Below are 22,835 nucleotides of genomic sequence, written 5' to 3'. Positions count from 1 at the left end.
TCTGTTTTTAAGGAATAATTCAAAGCCGCAGTACAAAGCTGCAGTTTCTTCCTTACCACTTCCTGGAAGAGGCGGCAAAGTTGTGTTTTTGGTAGCTGGTATAGTGTTGACTCTGGGAAGAAGTCCATTGACTTGTTTCAACCTCTCCACCTTTAGCTGCTCCATCCACCTGGTCCCTGTCAAATTCCTTCTGGCCTGTAGGCCTAATGCTGTAGTTGCTGTGGAAACTGTAGAGTCCATGATTGGTGCCTCATCAATGGCGCTGAGATCTCCCACACTGCCTCCGCTATTCAGATTAAGCTCGATCCCACTGTTGGAGTGGTTGCTGAAGGGGGACGGTTCACTGCTGCATGAAGACTGACCACCAGGGCTTGGCTGAGATGTCTGTGGGAAGGAGACAAAGGAGCAGCTGAGTTGCTTTGGCTTTGTATGTATCAGGGGATCCAATAGTTTAGTAAAAGTAGCACAAAGTTAAATTGATCATAGTGTTCAGTTGAAATTGACTTCTTAAATTTAAGTTAGCTTATAAATAATAATAATCAGACCTTTTTAAATAAAGTTGTACTACATGATGTAAAGCAACAAAGTAGTGGAATTTGAGAGACATGCTGAAATAATTTGAAAGTTACACCTGTTCACAAATCCACCATAATTAAATGGCACCAAACTATTACACCCAGGCAGATTGCACTGCTTGACCTGGTTCTGGATAGTCAAAAAGAGCATGTGGGTGACCTAAAAGGAGGGAATTATATGGGAAATAGTGACTGCAATGTATTTAGTTTCAGTGTAAGAATGGAAGAAGAAAATCAAAATAGAGCAAGATAAAACAGGACCTTGTCCAGATTATCTGGAAGGAAATATTGGCAAATTGTGCTGTAGATCACCAAATGGAAGGTTTAAAGAGAAGATGGGAAGGCAACAACTTAGGAATATTTTAGTAAGGATAAAGGGACGGTGATGACAGCTGAAGTTCTATGGAGATTAGATCAAATTTGAACTAAAAAAACTTAGAACTTGTCAGGCAGATGATTTAAAAAAAGCAAATATAGAGAATGAGAAAGTTGCAAAATGAGAGATTTGAAAGGTGAAGGCGAATGAGAGAGAAGTAGCAAAGAAAAAATTACAATACTCTTCACTTTGTCCTGGAATTCTGTTTTCAATTATCTGCCTAGCAGTGTTCAGTAATTCTCACCATCTTTTACTTTTGTCCCAATTTTCCTTTCCTGTGGCCCATCTGTGGAGAACAGGCTCAGCAGGGGTAGGGCTGATAACAGATGGTCTTCTGGAGATTTTTCAACATGGAGATTGATATTGGGATTGGTCGGGTGTAGAGCAGTTAGTGGGGATAATTCTTCATTGCCCAGTTTGGCCTATATCTGACTCCAGTCCCACCCCACCACTATTTTCTCAGGGCTATAAATGCCAGCCTTGTCAGTGACCTGCACGTTCCAGAAATGATTTTTTTTTTAAATTCAAGAATAGAACAATTCAACAGCTCTACAACAGCTTTAATTTATGTAGCAAGGTAATTTTAAAAACTTCAAGTAATCAAAGAATGATACAGGCAATAAAATCTCCTCACCTTATTACCCACTGTCCTTAGGAAGACAGAACAAGAAATGAGACAGCACCAGACAGTAAGGTCAGCAAGTTAGTGAAAGCAAGAAAGAGAAAAACGGTTACTTTCAGTTAGTAGTGACTAATAGCAGGACTGGGTTCATTAAAATAAGGGATCATTACATTTCACCGGCAATCAAGTAAACACAGTTTTGGTGATATTGTTTCATTGCCTCTAAAAACACTGCATTCCTTTACATTATTTTAATAGTTTGCACAGCACATTAAATTTCACATTTATATTAAAGCTCAATGATGTATGCCCCGATTTTAGCCTAATGCACTGTGAGAATGGGATGTGTTTGGGTCGGATACCTAATTTATGTCCTGCCCAATTTTATGCTCCAATGACTTCAATGTGCGTTAGATTAAAATTGTAGCCATTATGTACAATATAGATGGGATACAGGAGATCTTGTGGCACAGTGGGTAGCATCCCTGCCTCTGAGCCAGAAGCTCCGGGTTCAAGTTCCATTCCAGGACTTGACGGCAAAGGAATTTGCATTCATCATGCGGCCAAACAGGTTGGTTGTCAATTTGTAATTTTTTCCAACATACACCAATTGCAGGTGGTAAGAGTGGAAAAGATTCCTGGTAATCGGTATTGGTAGGAGTGACCACCGCACAGTCCTTGTGGAGATGAAGTCCCGTCTTCAAATTAAGGATACCCTTCATCGTGTTGTGTGGCACCATCACCGTGCTAAATGGGATAGATTTCAAACAGATCTAGCAACTCAAGGCTGTGCAACCATGAGGTGCTGTGGGCCATCAGCAGCAGCAGAATTGTACTCAAACACAATCTGTAACCTCATTGCCCGGCACATTCCCACTCTACCATTACCATCAAGCCAGGGGATCAATGCTGGTTCAATGAAGAGTGCAGGAGGGCATGCCAGGAGCAGCACCAGGCATACCTAAAAACAAGGTGTCAACCTGGTAAAGCTATAACACAGGACTACTTGTGTGCCAGACAGCACAAGCAGCAGGTGATAGACAGAGCTAAGCGATCCCACAACCAATGGATCAGATCTAAGCTCTGCAGTCCTGCTACATCCAGTCGCAATGGTGGTGGACAATTAACAACTCACTGGAGGAGTCGTCTCCATAAATATCCCCATCCTCAATGATGGAGGAGCCCAGCACATCAGTGCAAAAGATAAGGCTGAAGCATTTGCAACAATCTTTAGCCAGAAGTGCCAAGCGGATGATCCATCTCGGCCTCCCCCAGAAGTTCTCAGCATTACAGATGCCAGCCTTCAGCCAATTCGATTCACTCCATGTGATATCAAGAAACGGCTGAAGGTACTGGATACTGCAAAGGCTATGGGCCCTGACAATATTCCAGCAATAGTACTGAAGACTTGTGCTCCAGAACTTGCCCGTGCCCTTAGCCAGGCTGTTCCAGTACAGCTACAAAACAGACATCTATCCGTCACTGTGGAAAATTGCCCAGGTATGTTCTGTACACAAAAAGCAGGACAAATCCAAACCTGCCAATTACCGCCCTATCAGTCTACTCTCCATCATTAGTAAAGTGATGGAAAGGGTCATCAACAGTGTTATCAACGGTATTTGCTTCACAATAACTTGCTCACTGACCCTCAGTTTTATGTTCCGTCAGGGTCACTCAGCTTCTGACCTCATTACACCTTTGGTTCAAACATGGACAAATGGGCTAAAGAACTGAGCTCCAGAGGTGAGGTGAGGGTGACTGCCCTTGACATCAAGGCAACATTTGACTGAGTGTGGCTTCAAGGAGCCCTAGCAAAGCTGGAGTCAATGGGAATCGGGGGGAAAACTCTCCACTGGTTGGAGTCATACCTAGCACATAGGAAGATGGTTGTCGCTTTTGGGGGTCAATCATCTCAGTTCCAGAACACCACTGCAGGAGTTCCTCAGGGTAGTGTTCTCGGCCCAACCATCTTCAGCTGCTTCATCAATGACTTTCCTTCCATCATAAGGTCAGATGTGGGGATGTTCGCTGATGATTGCACAATGTTCAGCACCATTCATGGCTCCTGAGACACTGAAGCAGTCCATGTCCAAATGCAGCAAGACCTGAACAATATCCAGGCTTGGGCTGACAAGTGGCAAGTAATATTCAAGCCACACAAGTGCCAGGCAATTACCATCTGCAACAAGAGAGAATCTGACCACTGCCCCATGACATTCAATGACATTACCACCATTGAATTCCCCACTATCAACATCCTGGGGGTTACCATTGACCAGAAACTGAGCTGGGCTAACCATGTAAATACAATGGCTACAACAGCAGATCAGAGGCTAGGAATCCTGGAGAAAGTAACTCACCTCCTGACTCCCCAGAGCCTGTCCACCATCTACAAGGCACAATTCAGGAGTGTGATGGGATACTCCCCACTTGCCTGGATAAGTGCAGCTCCAACAACACTCAAGAAGCTTGACACAATCCAGGACAAACCAGTCCATTTGATTTGCCCTCCTATCCACAAATGTTCACGCCCTCCACCACCAGCGAACAATGGCAGCAGTGTGTACCATGTACAAGATACACTGCAGAAAGTCACCAAGGCTCCTTAGACAGCACCTTCCAAACTCACGACCACTACCATCTAGGAGGACAAGGACAACAGATACATGGGAACACCACCACCTGGAAATTCCCCTCCAAGCCACTCACCATCCTGACTTGGAAATATATCGCTGTTCCTTCACTGTCGCTGGGTCAAAATCCTGGAACTCTCTCCCCAACAGCATTGTGGGTCTACATATACCACGGGGACTGTCGCAGTTTAAGGCAGCAGCTCACCACCACCTACTCAAGGGCAATTAGGGATTGGAAATCAATGCTGGCCTAGTCAATGATGCCCACATCCCATAAATGAATAAAAAATAATCCATGTGATGGAAAGAAATTGGTGCCCCTACCATCACCATCCATAGCTCCAGGGCACAATATGCATCTAAAAGTGTATGTTGCCATAAACAACTTTGACTCCTTGGAGATAGTGGTAGTGGTGGTTGGCTAGGTTGGCTGGATTGCTTGTGTGGATCAGATTGGTGCCAACAGCATGAGGTTCGATCCCTGTTCCAGCTGGGGTGGATTTCTGACCTGCTTCTTTGCCCTACCCGTGGCAGGCGTTGTGGTGATGTGGGTCGAACTTGCTTTTGGGCAGAGAACTCAAGGAGAAGAAGATAGAATGCTGTGGTAACCAATTGTAGATTATTTCTAGATTAAGCCTGCATTTGTTTTTAATCATCTTGTGTGAATATTATCACATATTCTGGGCAATGCAACAGCTTGTATTTAGATCGTGCCTTATAACGTCTATTGCCTAAGGGAGGGCAGGTTTGGTATAGAGTAACAACACTGTCAATGAGCACTTCAAACTTGAGTCTCTGGATGCATAATGTAAAAGAAAATACATTACCTAAAATGTTGTGAAAAAGAGTATGTCAACCGTAAATTTCCTGCTCATCAATTCAAAGTGTCTAACTCAAATTTCTGTGTCACACTTCAAAAAAATTATTTAACAAAAATTTGACAGAGGAGCTAGAATATCTGTAATTTCCTTGTGGAGTTACCGTACAAGGGAAAATAAAAACATTGCTATGTGCAACTTGAAGAGTAATTGTGACCTCACCCAAAGTTCAGTCGATACATTTTGTGGCCTTGAGAGGACACATTTTCACCTCAGCAGCTGAACAGTGCATTATATATTAAATGGCATAACGTAGTCCTAATGAAGCTCTAGAAATTTGAGCAAAGCCATGGTAATTTTAAAAAATTCATCTGTGGAATGTGAGCATAATTAGCAATGGCAGCATTTATTGCCCGTCTCTAATTGCCCATGAGAAGGCGATAGGGAGCTGCCTTCTTGAACTGCTGCTGTCCCATGTGGTGTAGACGTTCCCAAAGTGCTGTTAGGGAGGCAGTTCTAGGATTTTGACCCAGTAGACAGGTGTAAAGTGAAAACAGAAAATGCTGGAAATACTCAGCAGGTCTGGCAGCATCTGTGGAGACAGAAACAGTTAATGCTTCAGGTCTATGCCCTTTCGTCAGAACTTCTCAGGCTGTGCGTTCCAGGTCTTAACCATTCACTGTGTAAAAACGTTTCCCTCATGTCACATTGCCTTTTAAGCCAATCATCTTAAAGCGGTGTCTTTTGGTTCACTTACACCAATGGGAACAGTTTCTCCCCATCTATTTTGTCCAGACTCCTTATGGACACCTCTATCAAATCTCCTCTCAACCTTCCCTTCTTCAAGGAGAGGAGCCCTAGCTTCTCCAATCTATCCTCGTAACTGAAGTCTCTGATCCCTTTAACCATTCTTGTAAACCTTTTCTGCGCCCTCTCTAAAGTCTTCACATCCATCCTAAAGTGTGGTGCTCAGAATTGGATCCACTACTCCACCTGAGGCTGACCCAGTGTTTTATAAAGATTCATCATTGCTTCCTTGCTTTTGTATTCTATGCCTCTATCTATAAAGCCCAGGATCCCACTTACCCTTTTAGCTACTAAAAGAAAAGCAAAATACTGCAGATGCTGGAAATCTGAAATAAAAACAGAAAATGCTAGAAAAACTCAGCAGGTCTTGCAGCATCTGTGGAGAGAGAAACAGATTAAATGTTCGAGTACAATATGACTCTTCTTCAGAACTGGAGAGAGGTAGAAATGAGATAGGTTTTGTGCTGTTGAGAAAGGGATGAGCGGCAGGTGGAGCAAAATAGAACCCACTAACCTAACCCTGACCTCCTATTTTGCTCCACCTGCCCCTCCTCCCTTTTTCAGCATAAAACCCATCACATTTCTACTTCTCTCCAGTTCTGAAGAATAGTCATATTGGAGTCGAAACATTAGCTCTGTTTCTCTCTCCACAATGCTGCCAGACCTGCTGAGTTTTTCCATAATTTTCTGTTTTTATGCCCTTATAACCACTTTCTCAACCTCCCCAGTCACGTCAATGATTTGCACATATATACTCTCAGGTCTCTCTGCACCTAGAATTGTACCCTTTAGTTTGTATTGCCTCTCCTCATTCTTCCTACCAAATTGTATCACTTCACACTTTTCTGCATTAAATTTTATTTGTCATATGTTTGCCCATTCCACCTGACTCTCTATGGCCTCTTGAGGTCTATCACTATCCTCCCTACAGTTCACAATGCTTCTAAGTTCTGTGTCATCTGCAAATTTTGAAATTGTGCCCTGTACACCTAAGTCTAGCAGTGGTCATAGTACCAAACCCTGGGGAAAAGCATTATTTTCCTTCTTCCATTCCAAAAACATTCACCACGTCTCTCTGTTTTTTGTCTTTCAGCCAGCTTTGTATCCATGTTGCCATGGTCCCTTGTATTCCATTGGTTTCAACTTTGTTGGCAAGCCTATTATGTGGCACTTCAGCAAATTCCTTTTGGAAGTCCATGTACACCACATCAACTGCATTACCCTCATGAACTCTCTGTCACCTCATCAAAAAAATTCTCAATTACTTTTCATTCAACTCAATCAATTCTCCAGTCCTCTGGTACCATCCTTGTATCTGAGGAGGATTGGAAGATAATGGCCAGTACCTCCGAAATTTCCACTCTTACTTCCTTCAGCATCCTCCAATACATCCCATCTAATCTGCCGATTTATCAACTTGAAATACAGCAAGCCTTTCTAATACCTTCTCTTTATTAATTTTTAGTCAGTATCTCAACTACCTCCTCTCTCACTATGACTTTGGGATCATCTTTTTCTTGGCAAAGACAACTACAAAGTACGCATTCAGTACCTCTGCCATGCCCTCTGCCTCATGCATAGGTCTCCTTCTGGTCCCTAATCGGTATCAATACTTTTCTTATTACTCTTATACTATTTAAACGTCTATAGAAGACTTCTGGATTCCCTTTTATGTAGCTTCCATTCTTTTCTCATATTCTCGCTTTGCCTCTTTAATTTCCTTTTACATTTCCCCTCTGAATTCAGCCTGGTTGTCACATGCATTATAAATCTGACATATGCATTCTTTTTCTGCTCTCTTCTGTTGCCTGCTAATAGTTGATTCCTATTTATCCAGGACAAATCTGTTCTCAACCCACTGAAATTGGTCCTCTTCCACATCTTATTGATATTCTGAATGGACAATCATAACATAGCTGGGATGAAGCTTAATTTTTAAAAATTTATTCTTGGGATGTTAGCATCGCTGGCTAGGTCAGCATTTATTGCCCATCCATAATTGTCCTTGTTCAGAGGGAATTTAAGAGACAACGACGTTGCTGTGGGTCTGGAGTCACATGTAGGCCAGACCAGGTAAGGACAGTAGGTTTCCTTCCCTAAAGGACATCAGTGAACTAGATGAATTGGCAATGGTTTCATGGTCATCATTAGACTTTTAATTCCAGATTTTTATTGAATTCAAATTTCACCATTTGCCATGACAGGATTCGAATCCAGGTCCCAAGAGCATTCCCTGGATCTCTGGAACACTAGTCCAATGACAATACCACTATGCTACCACCTCCCCTAAATTGTCAGCCTTATTTGTAGAACAGTGGAGGGATGTTCAAGTTAGAGAAGTAGTGTGAGCTCAAAAGGCCTACTTGCTCTCTAGGAGGGCTTCAGACAATATCATAAGGATGGAAGGGACATTCACCAAAGTTATGAGAAACCAGAGAGCAGAATGTGATGTCATTGTTGGGTAAGGACACTATGATGCTCAGAAGTGAGGCCTGAAGCTCCCTCAAACAAGCAAAAAACAATGGCGCAGCACCCTAAAGTTGCCCTAATGCCATCCTTGGATGTGTAATATTAGCATCATCATAAATCTTGCCTGTACTACAAAATGGAGCAAGAAGGGAATACAGTGAAATTCAGCTCCTGGAATCTTTCAAAATTCCAAATAAAAGCTGTGTGTTAAATACAGTTCCAGAGAGTTTATTCATAGTTAGCCATCTGCCTCCTGTTAAATGCAGTTCCAGAGAGTTTATTCATAGTTAGCCATCTGCCTCCTGTTAAATACAGTTCCAGAGAGTTTATTCATAGTTAGCCATCTGCCTCCTGTTAAATGCAGTTCCAGATAGGTTATTAATAGTCAATAGGTGGTACAGAACTTGGGTATTGCTGAAAGAAGAGACATGTCTAAGCTTTTCATCTTGTACTCGTCAGGATACTTCACCAGAATACCAATATAAGGGGAAAACGACAATTTATACTGTATGTGAAGAGGGTGCTGATTGGTTGGCAAGTGACATTGCCATGGAGAATGCACCAGTGATGGTGACTGACAGTTAATTGCCAAGCATTGTTTAAAATTTAAACCACGTAGCTTGACCCTGATTGGTCAAGATATTGCCCTGAGGAATGAGTCAGTAAATGGCTATCAGTTATTTTGTTTAGCTGAAACAGGCGTGTACATGTTATTTCTGTCTGCGAAGAACAGGGCCCTGTGTATTAATATATGTAGCTTCCAGTACATGTAAATGCGCCACACCGCGCGCCCGACTGACAATCTTAAATTGATTGTCAGCATAATTCTTTAAATATTTAAATATAGCAAACGTATTATCCACGTATCGGAAATATGCGAGGGGTAGAAGGTTAGGTGTCATTCCATCGAAGACACATTTCCCATGGAACCCCTGATGAGTGCAAGATGAAAAGCTTAGACATGCCTCTTTTATGAGCAATACAGAGAAGTTATGATAGTTAGCCATCTGCATCTTTGTACTTCACCATCTTAAACTCAGCTTACCAAAGGAAAATAATCTTGCACAGTTGGTATTGGAAACTTTTCAACGGGGCTTATGTACAGTTTGCTGATTTCCTCATGTGTAGAGACACTAAAGTGGCTTGAATTTTTGTCGGGATGGAGAGGGTCTTCAGCTTAGCCAAAATGGCGCTGGAGCACCAACTCTGGAAGACCTGCCATGAATCTGGCACTCACCATTTTCACTGGGAGGTGGTGGTGGTGGGGGGAAATGGGGGTGGGTTGTAGTCTGCTCATGTGAAAGTGCAGCTGTCTTCAAACACATCCAATATGTGTTGGTAGCATGTCTAAAACATGACTTGTGGACTTTACAAATTTCAGGAGACGATCTAAACGTACCGGAGTTTTTTTGGAGAGGTATGGTACCCTTTTGGATAGGTTCAGGGACATCTTTGGGAGAGCTAAGGTGCCCTTTGGGAGAGATAAGGTGCCCTTTGGGAATGCTATAAGTAGACATGAATATGCCTAAAAAGTGGATAAACTCTTGGAACTGGCAAGCTGCCAGGGCATTAAATCCCATTAGAACTGTCAAGCTGTCAAGGCATTTAAATCTCCTGCCCGTAAAATTTAAATAAGTCTGCTGGTTAAAAAAAAAAAATCAGTACTTGCTATTTCACTCTGTCTGTTGACATAAACCTGAGGGTTGTCATTATAGGATTTGAGCTGTATGACTGACTTCACAGCCTAGTGGGGTGCATGTCACTTCAAAGTTTGATTTACAGCTCCAAGTGGTCAGAAAGCTTTGGATGTGGGGCTAAGAATACAAATGCTTACTTGTAACAGGGATTAAATACTTGAAGGAAACTTTTGTTTTTATAAGAGATTAAATAGTTGAAGGAATTTAAATGTAGTGAATGGGTTTTTGTCAATGAAAGTGCTTTTTTTAAATAGTGGAGCCATCAATAGATACCTAGAATTTTATTTTATTTCATCTCAGCATGGATCCTGAGATCTACCTACGGTAGATACCTGGTGAGTTGCCACGGAAGATGTAAGGGCAAAGTGTGGTGGGCAACATGGTTGGTACTAAGTTGGAATAGTGGTTATAAAGGGCCATGGGGGTAGGTACAGGGCCTAGTTTGGCACAGAGAGTATGAGAGGCCATTGGGAGTGGGTGGAGGTCATAGGTTGGCATGGAAGGTATGAGGAGCCACAGAGGTTGGGTGGAGGGGTGTAGGTTGGCATGGAGGGTAAGGGGGCCACTGGTGGTGGGTGGGGGCTTGAGTTGACATGGATGGGGCATGGGGAGTGTGTGGGAGGTGAGGGGGTCTGAGGGGTGAGGGCAAGAGGGTGATTTTGTTTCATTCCTTTTCTTATGGAGCATCGAGGCTGGCCTTTCTCACAGGCCACCTCCACACCCAGCAGGCCCTGTGGCTGACTCTGCAGTTTCCGGGGTGGCGGGCCCAACTCCTGTTAACATATGCCCCCCCACCCGGAACAAAAATTAGAATATCTTGGGCTTTCTCCCTTTTTCAACTTCCTCCCGAGTTGAGTTTTCAGAGTCAGGAATATTCCTGTCTTGGGAACCAAATCCAGGCCTAAGGCATAGAAACCTGAAGATCCCACTTAGCTGCTTCTAAGGGTAGCAGGTTATGGGGTTATTCTTACTGACTGTGCTCCTAAATTTGATTACAGGTTTGAACCGAGGTTCATGCGGGAGGTCATGAAAAATACAACTGGTGCAACTGATCTCAGTAGCCTGGGCTCGAGCAATGGAAAAAAATATTGGCCAAGATTTTCACACGTGATTATTATTCAGCACCTGCTGGAAAAGATTTTTGAATGGGAATCTGGCAGTCGATAAAATAAGACTCTGTTGTCTGCCACAATCGAATAAGCCCGTCGACAATCATGTTTAGTTTAGGTTTACACATGGAGAACGTTTGCTTGAATGGAGTACCAGATGTCTGCCATTACCCATGGAACAGATTAAGGGTAGGCACCTTTAGGGCGAGAGGGCAAAAAAATCTGGAAAGAAGATGCTTTAAACTTGGTGTAATGAATGTCATAATTGATTTTGAAAATAATGACATACCATTGGTTTCTCTGTCTTTATGGCCTTAACTTGGAGACATTCTTCCCGCTTTGAGGTAGTATTGTTTAGCTCAGCCTGTTGCTGCCCAGGTGATTTGGACTGGGAGTTGCTGCCTGGGTCCCTGGGTGGTGGTGGTCTTGGGTGGATGTCTCCCCGCTGTTTCTTTGTGATGTGAGCCTCAGGGCCATGAACTGTTTTGACATGTTTTCGGAGGGAACTGGGATCAGTATAACGCTTTGTGCAGCCAGGAATTTTACAAACGTAAGGTTTCTGAAAAAAAAATTGATAATAGTCAGAATAAAAAGCATTAAAATGATAGGTCAAAGCAAGTTGACAGAGAAGCAAACTTGACATTACACGTTCCTTTTCAAGCCCTGAGAGGTAGGTCTGACATTTCTACATTTTTTTTTGCTGAAAGTTCATTATTAGAATCATAGAATCATGCAGCACAGGATGCCGTCATTTGGCCCATCGTGCCTATGCCAGTTCTTTGAAGGAGCTAGTCAATTAGTCCCACTATCCTGTTCTTTCCCCATAGCTCTGCAAATTTTTCCCTTCGAAGTACATATCCAATTTTCTCCAAAAGTTATTATTGAATATGCTTCCACCACCCTTTCAGGGTGTGCATTTCTGAGCATAACTTAATGTGTATCATGTCACCTCTGGTTCTTTTGGCTATTTGTAATGAGCAATTTATATTTTATGCATTTTTATCATACAGAAGGGACTGGACGTTTTATTTGCAACAGTATAAAAGGCAAATATTTTATCAAACTACTTGTTATCTTTGTTAATGTTATAATTGAGGATGAGGAGTCCGGCAGGAGATTTCAATTGTTCCACTGTTTTCAACACGGTGTCTGGATAAGCACTCACAAAACACTCAAAGGAGAAATAACTTGCATTTCTATAGCACCTCTCACAATTTGATGATGTGCCAAATTACATTAAAACCAGTTAAGTATTTGTGAAGTGCAGTCATTATTCTAAAGTGGGAAACATAGCAGCCAATATGTGCACCACAAAGAGCAATAAAATTAATGATCAAATCATCCATTTTAAGTGATGTTATTTGAGGGTTAAATGTTGGTCAGGACCCTGAGAAGAACTCACTTGCTCTCCTTCAAATAGTGTCACGAGATCTTTTACATCGGCCTGAGAGGACAGACACAGCCTCAATTTTTTGTTTCATCTGGAAAGGAGCACCATCTCAGTACTGCACTAAGATGTCACCCAGATTTTGTGCTCAAATCTCTGGAATGGGATTTGAAATTACAAACATCTGGTTCTGACGTGACAGTGCTAGCACTGAACCAAGGCACGCACTATTTTCCTTCTTTCAAAGATCAGGGAACATATAGGACAGCAGAAACTTCAAACAGAATGACATCAAAGAGGCTGAAATAGACTTAATCAGCACGTATTTAAAAATATCCATAAGATTAATTGGATTCTGAGCACGGAATACAGTTCCCACCGCTTATTGCGGGCATGTTCATGTGAATGAATTGCCTATTATAGGTGATGGCTGGTATAACGGAAAAAGAAATGCATCTGAAGCATACTTTTTGAAACTTATATAAAGGATCTGTGTGCGTATTAGAATCACCCAGCTCTGGAACACTTCATCTAAATTGTTCTCAGACTGTCAGGTCACGAGAGAGACCCAAACTAAATAAACTTTATTTTTAAAAAAACGTGTCTGTAAATTTCAACCTATCCTTATTCACACTTGACGTCAGACCTGGGACAGACGTCAAGTTTTAGGGATCAAGAAACAGTCTACATAAAACTACCATCAGGCAGTGTTGGTGCCCTTCTTTCCCATTAATTCTAATCTACAATTAGGCAATATCGATTAAATGACACAGTTCTAAAGAGTGTACAGTGATAGAGGGATCTGGGGATTCATGTTCATTGATCTTTGAAGGTGGCAGGACATACTGAGAGAGCAGTTAGCAAAGCATATAGGATCTTGAGCTTCATAAATGGATGTATTGAGTACAAAAGTAGGGAAGATAAGTTGAACCTGTATAAAGTTCTGGTTAGGTCACAACTAGATTATTGTGTGCACTTCTGGTCACCACCCTTTAGGGAAGATGAAAAAACCCTTGAGAGGGTGAAAAGGAGATTTACCAGAATGGTTCCCGGGATGAGAAATTTTAGCAATAAGGTTAGGTTTGAGAAGTGAGGGTTGCTCTTCCTGGAGCAAAGGAGATTGAGGGGAGATCTGATAGAGATGTGCAAGATTATGACAAGTTTAGATAAGGTTCCCATTAGTTAATGGCACAAGGACGAGGGGACACGGGCGTCAGGTTTTGGGTACAAGATCCAGGGAGGATATGAGGAAGAAATTTTTTTTACACAGCGAGTGGTAATGACCTGGAACTTGGTGCATACAATGCTGGTGGAAATGGAGAGTATAAATAATTTCAAAAAGAAATTGGATATTCACTTGAGGGAAATAAACAGGGCGATGGGGATAGAGTGGAGGAATTGGGCTGACTGGACTGCTCTACAGACAGCCGACATTGACTGTAATGGCTCCTCAGACAGAATTTTACCTTTCAAGGCAGGGCCCTGACATCAAGTGCACATCTGGGCCTCAAATCTCAGGAGGGCAGCAGGACTTGCACCTCAATTTTACCGGTGCCAGTTCTTGAATAACCTTCCGCCAGGTTTGCTGTCCTGTGCAGGATGGCCACCCATCCTTTAGAGCTGCCAGCAGAATCACAGGGTTCGCAGGTCAGCAGCACCATCAGGTGCAGTGGCCACTGCTGGGGCCTGTACGAGGTCAGTTGAAGAAACATTTTAAAAACTTTAAAGCTATATCAATGAAGAGAAACCCCTCTGACCTCATTGCTGTGTGGACTGCCTTCCCTGCCCCAGCCCCAGTCCCCTTTTTTAATGACAAAACATTTACACCCTGGGCTGCTGTTGGAAGGCTGCCTGCTTTCAACTGGCGGTCTCCCTATGCAGCCGGGAGGTCGATCTGCTGTCGGCAAAAATGCCGCCGACCTGGTAAAATGGCCATTAATGGATCATTTCAAGATTTAAATTTGTTTCCCACCTCCTTGTGGCAGGAATCCTATTGGATGCTGGACCCACCAACAATAAAATGCCCCGATGGTGGGACCGTGTCAGGGAGCCAATCTGACCTGGCTCCCCATAATTTTACCAACCCCCACCCCGACGTGATCCCGCCTCCCAGTAGCCAATAAAATTCTCCCCTATGATTCTATAACAGGGCTCTAAAAAAACAATGGTTAAACATAAGGTGAGACAAAATCTTTATTAAAAATGAGTTAAGCCGTTTGTCCAGCAAAGCACAGTATGCCCGGAATGAAACAGGGGAGCTGGAGACAATCATGTGTTGGGAGGAACCAGTCATAGTAGGGATTACTGAGACATGGCTATGAAAAAATCAGGTCTGAGAATTAAACATTGCAGGGTATAACATATTTAGAAAGGTTAGCAAGGGAAAATGGGGACGTGGAATAGCTGAATTTGTTCATGATAACATAATGGCAATAGAAAAGAGGGATGCATCTATCAGCAAGATAAAAATAGAATCCATATGGATAGAGATAAAAGATTGTAAAACATCAATCACTAACTAATAAGGTGTAGTCTACAGGCCACTATAACAGGTTTATATTTTATATTTGTATTTTGCACCTAATAGTGAAAGGAAAGTGGAGGAAGAAATATGAAGACAAAGTAGGGAATTGAGTAAAGACATAAGAATAATAATCATGGGGGAATTTCAACTACCCTAATATTAATTATACAGAAGAAAGGGGATAAAGGAATGGAGTTTCTACAATGTGGTGCAGGACTCCTTCTAACCCAAATGTAAAATGCCCAAGAAGGAAAGATTTGCTATTGGATCTAGTAATGGGGAATGAAGCAGAACAGAAGTAAAAGTAGGGTAACATCTAGGCAACCCTGACCTTAGAATGACACACTTTAAGATGGTGATACAGAAGATAAAAATATGACAAAAACCAAATTAATAGATTGAAGAAAGGCTGATTTTGAGGGGCTGAGAATAGAACTTGGGAAAATAAAATGGGCAACAATATTGGCAAACAACGATGTAGAAAAACAATGGGAAACATTTAAAACAGTGTTCAACAGAGTGCAGGAGAAAATGTATTCCTCTAGAAGGAAAAACAAGCTAAGCACTAGTGGGCTTCATGGGGAGGCAGTGGCATAGTGGTATTGTCACTGGGCTATTAACCAGAGACCCAGGGTAATGCTCAGGGGAACCCAGATTCAAATCCCACTGTGGCAAATGGTGAAATTTGAATTAAATAAAAGTCTGATGATCACCACGAAACCATTGCCAATTGTCATTGCCCCATCTTGTCCAGTAATGATTTTTTGAGAAGGAAATCTGCTGTCCTTACCTGGTCTGGACAATTAGGGATGGGCAATAAATGCTGGCCTGGCCAGCGATGCCCACATCCCATGAATAAAAAAAAAACTAATCAAACTTAAAGAAGATAAAGCCCCGGATGGATTATATCCACGCATTTTAAAAGAATCTAGGGAAGAGATAACAGAGACATTACTATATATATCTAATAATTTGTTAGTAAAACATGCACTGCGTACTTAAGGAGGGGGATAGAGCAAAGCCAGGGAATCGGTGGTAGGAAAATAATGGAATCCCTACTAAAGGAAAGGACAGAAAAACACCTAGAAATGAGAAATATAATAATGAATAACGAAGTACGAAGTATGTATTTCAAAAGGAAAAATCTTGCTTGGCCAACTTTATTGAAGTAGATGTAATTTATCTGAATTTTCAAAAGGTCTTTGATAATAGACTATGCAATAAAATCATAGGATGCAGGGTCAGGGGATAAGTAGCAGAATGGATTGCTAGCTGGTTTCAAGACGGAATGCAGAGAATGGAAGTAAAGAGTAGTTATGCAGAGTGGCTGAAGGTGAGAAACGGTGTTCCACAAGAATCAGAGCTGGGAGCACTGACGTTCAAAATGTAAATCAATGATTTAGACTTTGGAATCAAAAACACAATTTCTAAGTTTGCAGATGACACCAAATTAGGGTGGGTGGAATAGTAAACACAAATTACTGGAGGATATTAATAAACTTGCAGAATGGGCAAACAATTGGCAAGTGAAGTTCAACAACAGATGAATGTGAGGTAGTACATTTTGGTAGGAAAAATAGGGAGGTTACATAATACTTAGAAGGTGTAAGTCCAAGTGGGGTAGAGGAACAAAGCAATTATGGAGTACAAATAGACCACTTACTGAACATTGCGCCACAGGTTAGTAACAGCATCAAAAAAGCAAACCAAGCACTAGTTTTATTTCTATAGGGATAGAATTGCAAAGTAGGGGGGCTATAATAAATCTGTATTGAACGTTGGTTAGACCACACTTACAGTACTGCGTGCAGTTTTAGTCACTATAAAAAAAAATATACAGGCACAGGAAAGAGTGCAGGGTAGATTTACAAGGATGATACCAGAAATGTGTGGGTATGCATACCAGGAAAGGATTAGCAGGCTGAGTCTCTTTTCTCTCCTTAAATGAAAGCTGAGGGATGACCTAATAGAGGTCTTTAAAATTATGAAAGGTTTTGACAGAGTGGGTACAGAAAGAATGTTTCCGTTATGGGGAAGAGCATAACTAGAGGCCATCGATATAAGATAGTTATCGAGAAATCCAATAGGGAATTCAGAAACTTCTTTACCCTTCTTTAAGAGAGATAAGAATGTGGAACTCGCTACCACAGGGAGTGGTTGAAGCGAAAAGTGTAGATGCGTTCAAGGGGAAGCTAGAGGGAGAAGGGAATAGAGGGTTATGATGATAGACTGAGATGAGGAAAGATGGGAGGAGGTTTGAATGGAGCATATATGCTGGCAGGGGCTAGTTGGGCTGATTAGCCTAATTCTGTGCTGTTGCAGATCATGTGACCCTATGAACACATCACCTTCTTCTTAACATTGCACTGGAATGTTGACTAAAGATGAGCAAGGAAACAGGTCTGCCATAATGATGCTCACTAAGTATTGCTCTGCAATATTTGTTCATTGGGTTATTAGAATTACAACCACTTCAGACTTGGGCGAAAAAATTTGTTGCTAGCTACGTTATTTCGAAACATGTGTTAAGTCACATTGTGAAAGCACTGGTCACATTATTGGGAAAAACCTATGCAGTTCTGACCCACAGTATTAATTTTGCTGGAACAGAGAAATAGCTACAGAGCAGCATAGTTCTACTATCAGCTATAATTATCATGAGTTTTGTTTGCCCAATTGGTAATACGCATTAAAGCAGACTCGCCAACATGTGTCAGATGACAGCTTACCTCATTTGAGTGAGTTCTATTCTGATGCTTTGCCCGGTCAGATGCATTGGAGAATGCCTTGTTACAACCCTCATGCTCACAGACATACGGCTTTTCTCCAGTGTGCGACCGCAGATGTGTTTTCAAGTTTTCCAGTCTGGAGTAGGCCTTTGCGCAGCCTTCAAACTGCAGAAGACAAATTTGCAGTAAATTACCTGCAATCATTTGGATCTTTTAAAGTTACATATACAAGAATATGCAAATGAAACTATTCATAAATCATGTTGAATATTTAAGGTCTGAACTGTTTTCCATTAACTATGTCAAATTTATGTTCATTTGAAATATGAGTACAGCTGGTGGATTTTAAGTAGGAACTTGTTTGACCTGATTTTGTCAGCGCTCTGGAGAATTCTGCATTTTTGCCAAGGTTGAGCAAGTCTGCCTGTTGAGCCTACTCGTTCCAATTTTCTGTACAAAATCAACTTGTAGGTAGGATCACATTCTGGTGGCTAAGTCTATATGCTACATTTTCTGCTTCTGCTGAAATATTTATCCAGGATATCTCTGGACTCAGTGGCCTTACTTACTTACACTGTAGACTTATCTAATCACAGGATGATTGAGTTGTATTGATACTGGGGTTGGATGTACTGTAAAGCACATTTCGACTTTCCAACGTATTAATAGTCCAGGTTGCCTGCCATTCTATCCAGGTGTCCCATGCCTTTTTTTTTACCCCCAGACAGGGAAGGATTGCCTTCACAATCTGAGTTTGGGCAGATGCTTTGACACTTCAATATGATAAAGCTTCTGTTAATTAAGCATCTAATAGCATCACTTGGTGCAAGTGAGAGTGTCTGGAGACTGTTAGCCTTGGAGAGGTCTAATGGAGCTATACAGATGACAGCTGCTCTCAATCCTAGGATTTGAGATAGGTTTGGCCTGCAGATTGGCTGATCTGGTATCCAGGAAGTTATCTTTTGGAAGAGACCCCCTGGACACTGGTATTGTCCTGTGAAAACAGCAGCTGCAACTCATCCTGTCATTAATTCCCCCCAAGTGGGATTAAGGTCTGCACCAACAGCTTTAGTCAGTCACATCTAGGTTGTGTCAGAACAAGTCAGTCAGATGTAGAGGAACCTATAGCCCACTGAAGCAGAGACAAACAATATGGCACCTCTCATGACCTCCCAAAGTGCTTTACAACTATTGAAGTACTTTTGATGTGCTGTTGTAATGCAGGGAACTTAGCAGCCAATTGGCACAAAGCAAACTCCAACAAACAGCAATGTAATAATGACCAGATAATCTGTTTTTAGTAATGTCAGTTGTGGGATAAATGTTCATCAGGAAACTGGAGAGAAAGTTCTTGTACCTTTTCAAATATTACCATAGGATCTTTTACATCCACCTAAGAGGGTAGCAGGACCTGGGTTTAACATCTCATCTGAAACACAGTATCTCTGATAGTGCAGTTATCCCTCAGTACTGTACTGAAATATAAGTCTAGATTATTTGCTCAAGTTTCTGCTGTGAGATTTGAACCCCCAGTCTTCTGATTCAGGGAAGAGTCTTCCACTGCTGAGCCAAACTCTGACACCCAATAATAAATGCACTGCATATGGAACAGAACTGAATACAGTGGAAAAGGAAAAGATCTCACTATCACAGTCCACAGCCCTCTAAAGGTTCATGACCAATGCCATTAAGCTATTATTTATCTATTCTGATGTTGGACAAGGCCTTGGTTGAGCCTCATTTAGAATACAGCATGCAGGTTTGGTCCCCTCAACTTGTGGGTAATGTTGCAACTTTGAAGAAGGGATCAGGAGTGGAGGAAGAGGGTGTATTCAGGCAGGAAATTGATTTCCAGTTTTAAATGTTTTAGCTTTCCAGGTACATCCAGCTTTTCAAGCCTATATTTACTTCAGGAAAGTGAAAACCCAGGAGCAAATAAAGAAGACTGTGTTCACGTTGACAAATTACTTCAACTGGATAAATTGGAAAGGACCAATTAAGTAATGCAAGCACGCAACACAGTTCGATGAAAGGTGGTTTTTCTTTTCCCAGAGAATAAGGTATCTATGGAACAAGTTTCCAGCTTATCCACTGAGTACTTACTTATTGTGTATCTTTAAATGTGAGCTGGGCTAGTTCCTGTCTGGACCAGAGATATACCACAAAAAAGATAGATGCCAAGTGAAAGAGGCCATGGTCAATTTGATAAATGAATACCCTGGCACAAAATTCACTCTTGGATATTAATTCCTTCTTTATAAACAAGGGACAATATTTGAGGTTTTCCAAAAGAAATATCAAAAGTGCCTTAGCCAAGTCAATGTTTGTTTTTTACCTTTTGCTGATTTCCCCTTCCCTCCTCCCAAAGCTTGTTTCCAAATTTTGATAAGGACTCTAAAACCTAACCCTACCAATAATCTTTGTTCCATCTACCAGATTTGAGGGTAATGTTCAGTGCATGCATTTTATATCATTTTCCACATCTGAATAATTCTGATCAACTACTCATTACATAACAAATGAATTTGCCGAAAATGTAACTGTCCATCCCTATTTATCTTTCGGAAGAGATGTTAAATCGAACCCACCTATCTCATCAGGTGAATGTTAGAGATCCCACACCATGATTGTTCTCCCAATGTCCTGACCAATACTTCTCTCAACCAAAATCATTAAACGGAGATAGATTATCTGGTAATTAAATTAATTCAGTTTGTGGGATCTTGCTGTGTGAATATTGAGGGCAGAATCTTCTGCTCTTGCTGATGAGCTTGGAGGTGGGAAGGGTCTATAATTAGATGGGATGGTGGTGCAGCAGAACCTCGCCACCTTCCCAGCTCTGCCAGAATTAAGCTATGGGTGTGAAGGCCCAAGGTCGACCTTGCTGCTCCACCTCCTGCTGAGACCCTTAAGTGGCCAATTAATGACCACCTAAGAGCCTCACCTTGCCACCAGTAGTATTAATCCAGTGGTGGGTGGGCTGGTTGACATGCAACATGCACGACAAGTAAAACTGTGCAGCCAGCTAGTCACCTCCGGGTGATGGGGGTCCTTCGATCAAAGGCACTCAGGGGCCTGATCGAGGGACTGGACATAGGGAAGGGGGAGGCCCATTGAGTACCACCCCCCCTGCCCTTGCTGCCGACCCCCCTGGGCCCCTGTCCCCGCAACTCCCCATGAATCTCCCCCTCCCCCACATTACTTCCAATGGCCTGGGTAAGTCAGCGATCCTGGGACTCTGGTGTCTGACCTCCCAGCAGTAGTCACGGACTTCCCAGTGGCACTGCTGAGCACAAGAGCTGCCGGCCTCAGATTGGTTGTCAGCTCTCAGTGGCCGAGACTTCAGCCCTCAGGGTCTTGAATCCAGGGGAAGGCCTGTCACTGGCTGCGCCATTGCCTGATTGGCTTATGGTTCGTTCGGTAGGCCTTCTTGAACTGAGGCAGCACGGGTCTTTTGCCAGCTCTCCATCCATCTGGCAAGACCCCTGATACCTCAACAAGATTCCGCCCTGAATGCTGCATTTGCCCATACGACCACAGTCACCATGGTTCAAAAGAATTAATTGGCTGTGAAGTACTCTGAGACATCCTGAGGATGTAAAAGATGTCATATAAATGTAAGTTCGTCCATTCTTTATCTGCACAAAATGAAGGGTGACCTCCTTGTAGTGTGGAAACAATGTAGTTAACAGTCAAGCTCCCCAAATTTCCACTGCAGCAGTTGACTCTCATACGTACATTTGCTTTCCCTGGGAAACCAATGGGCCATTACCTTGAAAAAAAATTGAACTGATAATTTGAATTTTACCTTATCCCAGAATATCCAGGCCAAGGTAACATGCCACAGGAAAACGTTATCAAATGGAATGTTATTGCTGAATCTTTCATTAATGTGCCTCATTTCCTCAAAGTGTCATGTTTAACAAACTTGGTGCACTTGCCTGTGTTCAAGGGACCCAATGATGGATATTGGCATCACTTTGGCAATGCTTCATTCCAAATGTGACAATGTTCATTAATCCGTTTGCTATTACATACTTGGATGGAAATGAAGTATTTTTGTACTTTATGGCAAAGTAATTTTCAGGTTGTTCAGTAAACACATGCTGCTACTGCCAACAAAAGCTACACTAACTTCAGTGGTACCCTATAGCATAAAGGCTTCTTGTTGAATAATGATGATGTTAATGTTAAAGGAAGCAGCATAGAAACAATGTTCATTACATGGAATGGACTTATTAAATTGCCTGTAGATAACTTTAGTCATCAGCTTTTACAGGTGAAATGTTTTGATTCCCTGTCCTGAATTTCACTGATTCGGTGGGTGACTCGAAGTCGGGGGAGGGGGGCGGTGACGGGTAGCGTGGGTGGAATATTCAGGTCGGTGGCACTAATGGGCGGCTGACAGGGCTTCCTCACGGATTTTATGAGGAAGAGCCAATTAAGGGGCAGCAGGTGGGGAAACCAAACCAGTGAAGGGTGGCGAATGGGTCATAGTGCTGGCAACTCGCTGTGAGATGCCATTTTTAAAAGCACGTCTACAGCATTCGGGCAGGCTGAGGACACAGGCTACAAGTGATGAAGGCTGTGGAGGGATGACTTAATCATGAAGGGTCGCTCCACGATTCAGTGACACCTCCCTGGAAGTGCGAGCAGCAAGGCAAAGGAGAGGAGGAGGCCAGCAAACCTAACGAAGAAGGAATGGCCGGAGGTGGCAGAGATGGTGAGTATCCAATGGGTTGGTTGCAAAAACCTGGATCCTGTGCAGGGAGAGATTTAATAACCAGATGTGGTCTGGAAAGGTGAGCGGCTTCTACAATTGCAAACAGGAAGCCCAGCATGAATTAAAGGGTGCCCATGTAATGTGAGGCCAGGGGGATGGTTAGCTCAGTTGGTTAGATGGCTAAAGTGTGCAGCAGAATAACACCAACACTGTGGGTTCAATTCCTATACCAGCCGTGATAGTTCATGGAGGCCTGTCTCCTTACCTTGCCCCATGCTTGATGTGGACTGGTTCCCCTCAGCTATATAACCAATTGTCTTTCTCTAATGGAGAGAAATGCCTGTGGCCCTTCATATCTATGGCTAA

The 22,835-nt window shown here is 42.4% G+C and overlaps 1 protein-coding gene across 1 annotated transcript in view; it reads right to left on the bottom strand.

Annotated features, from left to right (window-relative positions):
• The window catches only part of LOC144679590 (transcriptional activator GLI3-like), a 410,012-nt gene that overhangs the window by 5,591 nt on the left and 381,586 nt on the right, over positions 1 to 22,835 (bottom strand). Inside the window, exons 12-14 of the mRNA XM_078540127.1 lie at positions 17,747 to 17,911; positions 11,396 to 11,665; positions 57 to 384 (exon numbers count right to left, since the gene is read on the bottom strand). Coding sequence (XP_078396253.1) covers positions 57 to 384; positions 11,396 to 11,665; positions 17,747 to 17,911 — 763 coding nt within the window. The remainder of the gene's footprint in view (positions 1 to 56; positions 385 to 11,395; positions 11,666 to 17,746; positions 17,912 to 22,835) is intronic.

The sequence above is a fragment of the Cetorhinus maximus genome, chromosome 4, assembly GCF_964194155.1.
Source record: "Cetorhinus maximus chromosome 4, sCetMax3.hap1.1, whole genome shotgun sequence".
NCBI lineage: Eukaryota > Metazoa > Chordata > Chondrichthyes > Lamniformes > Cetorhinidae > Cetorhinus > Cetorhinus maximus.
Note: the sequence above shows the minus strand (reverse complement) of the source record. Positions and strands in the feature narration are given on the sequence as shown.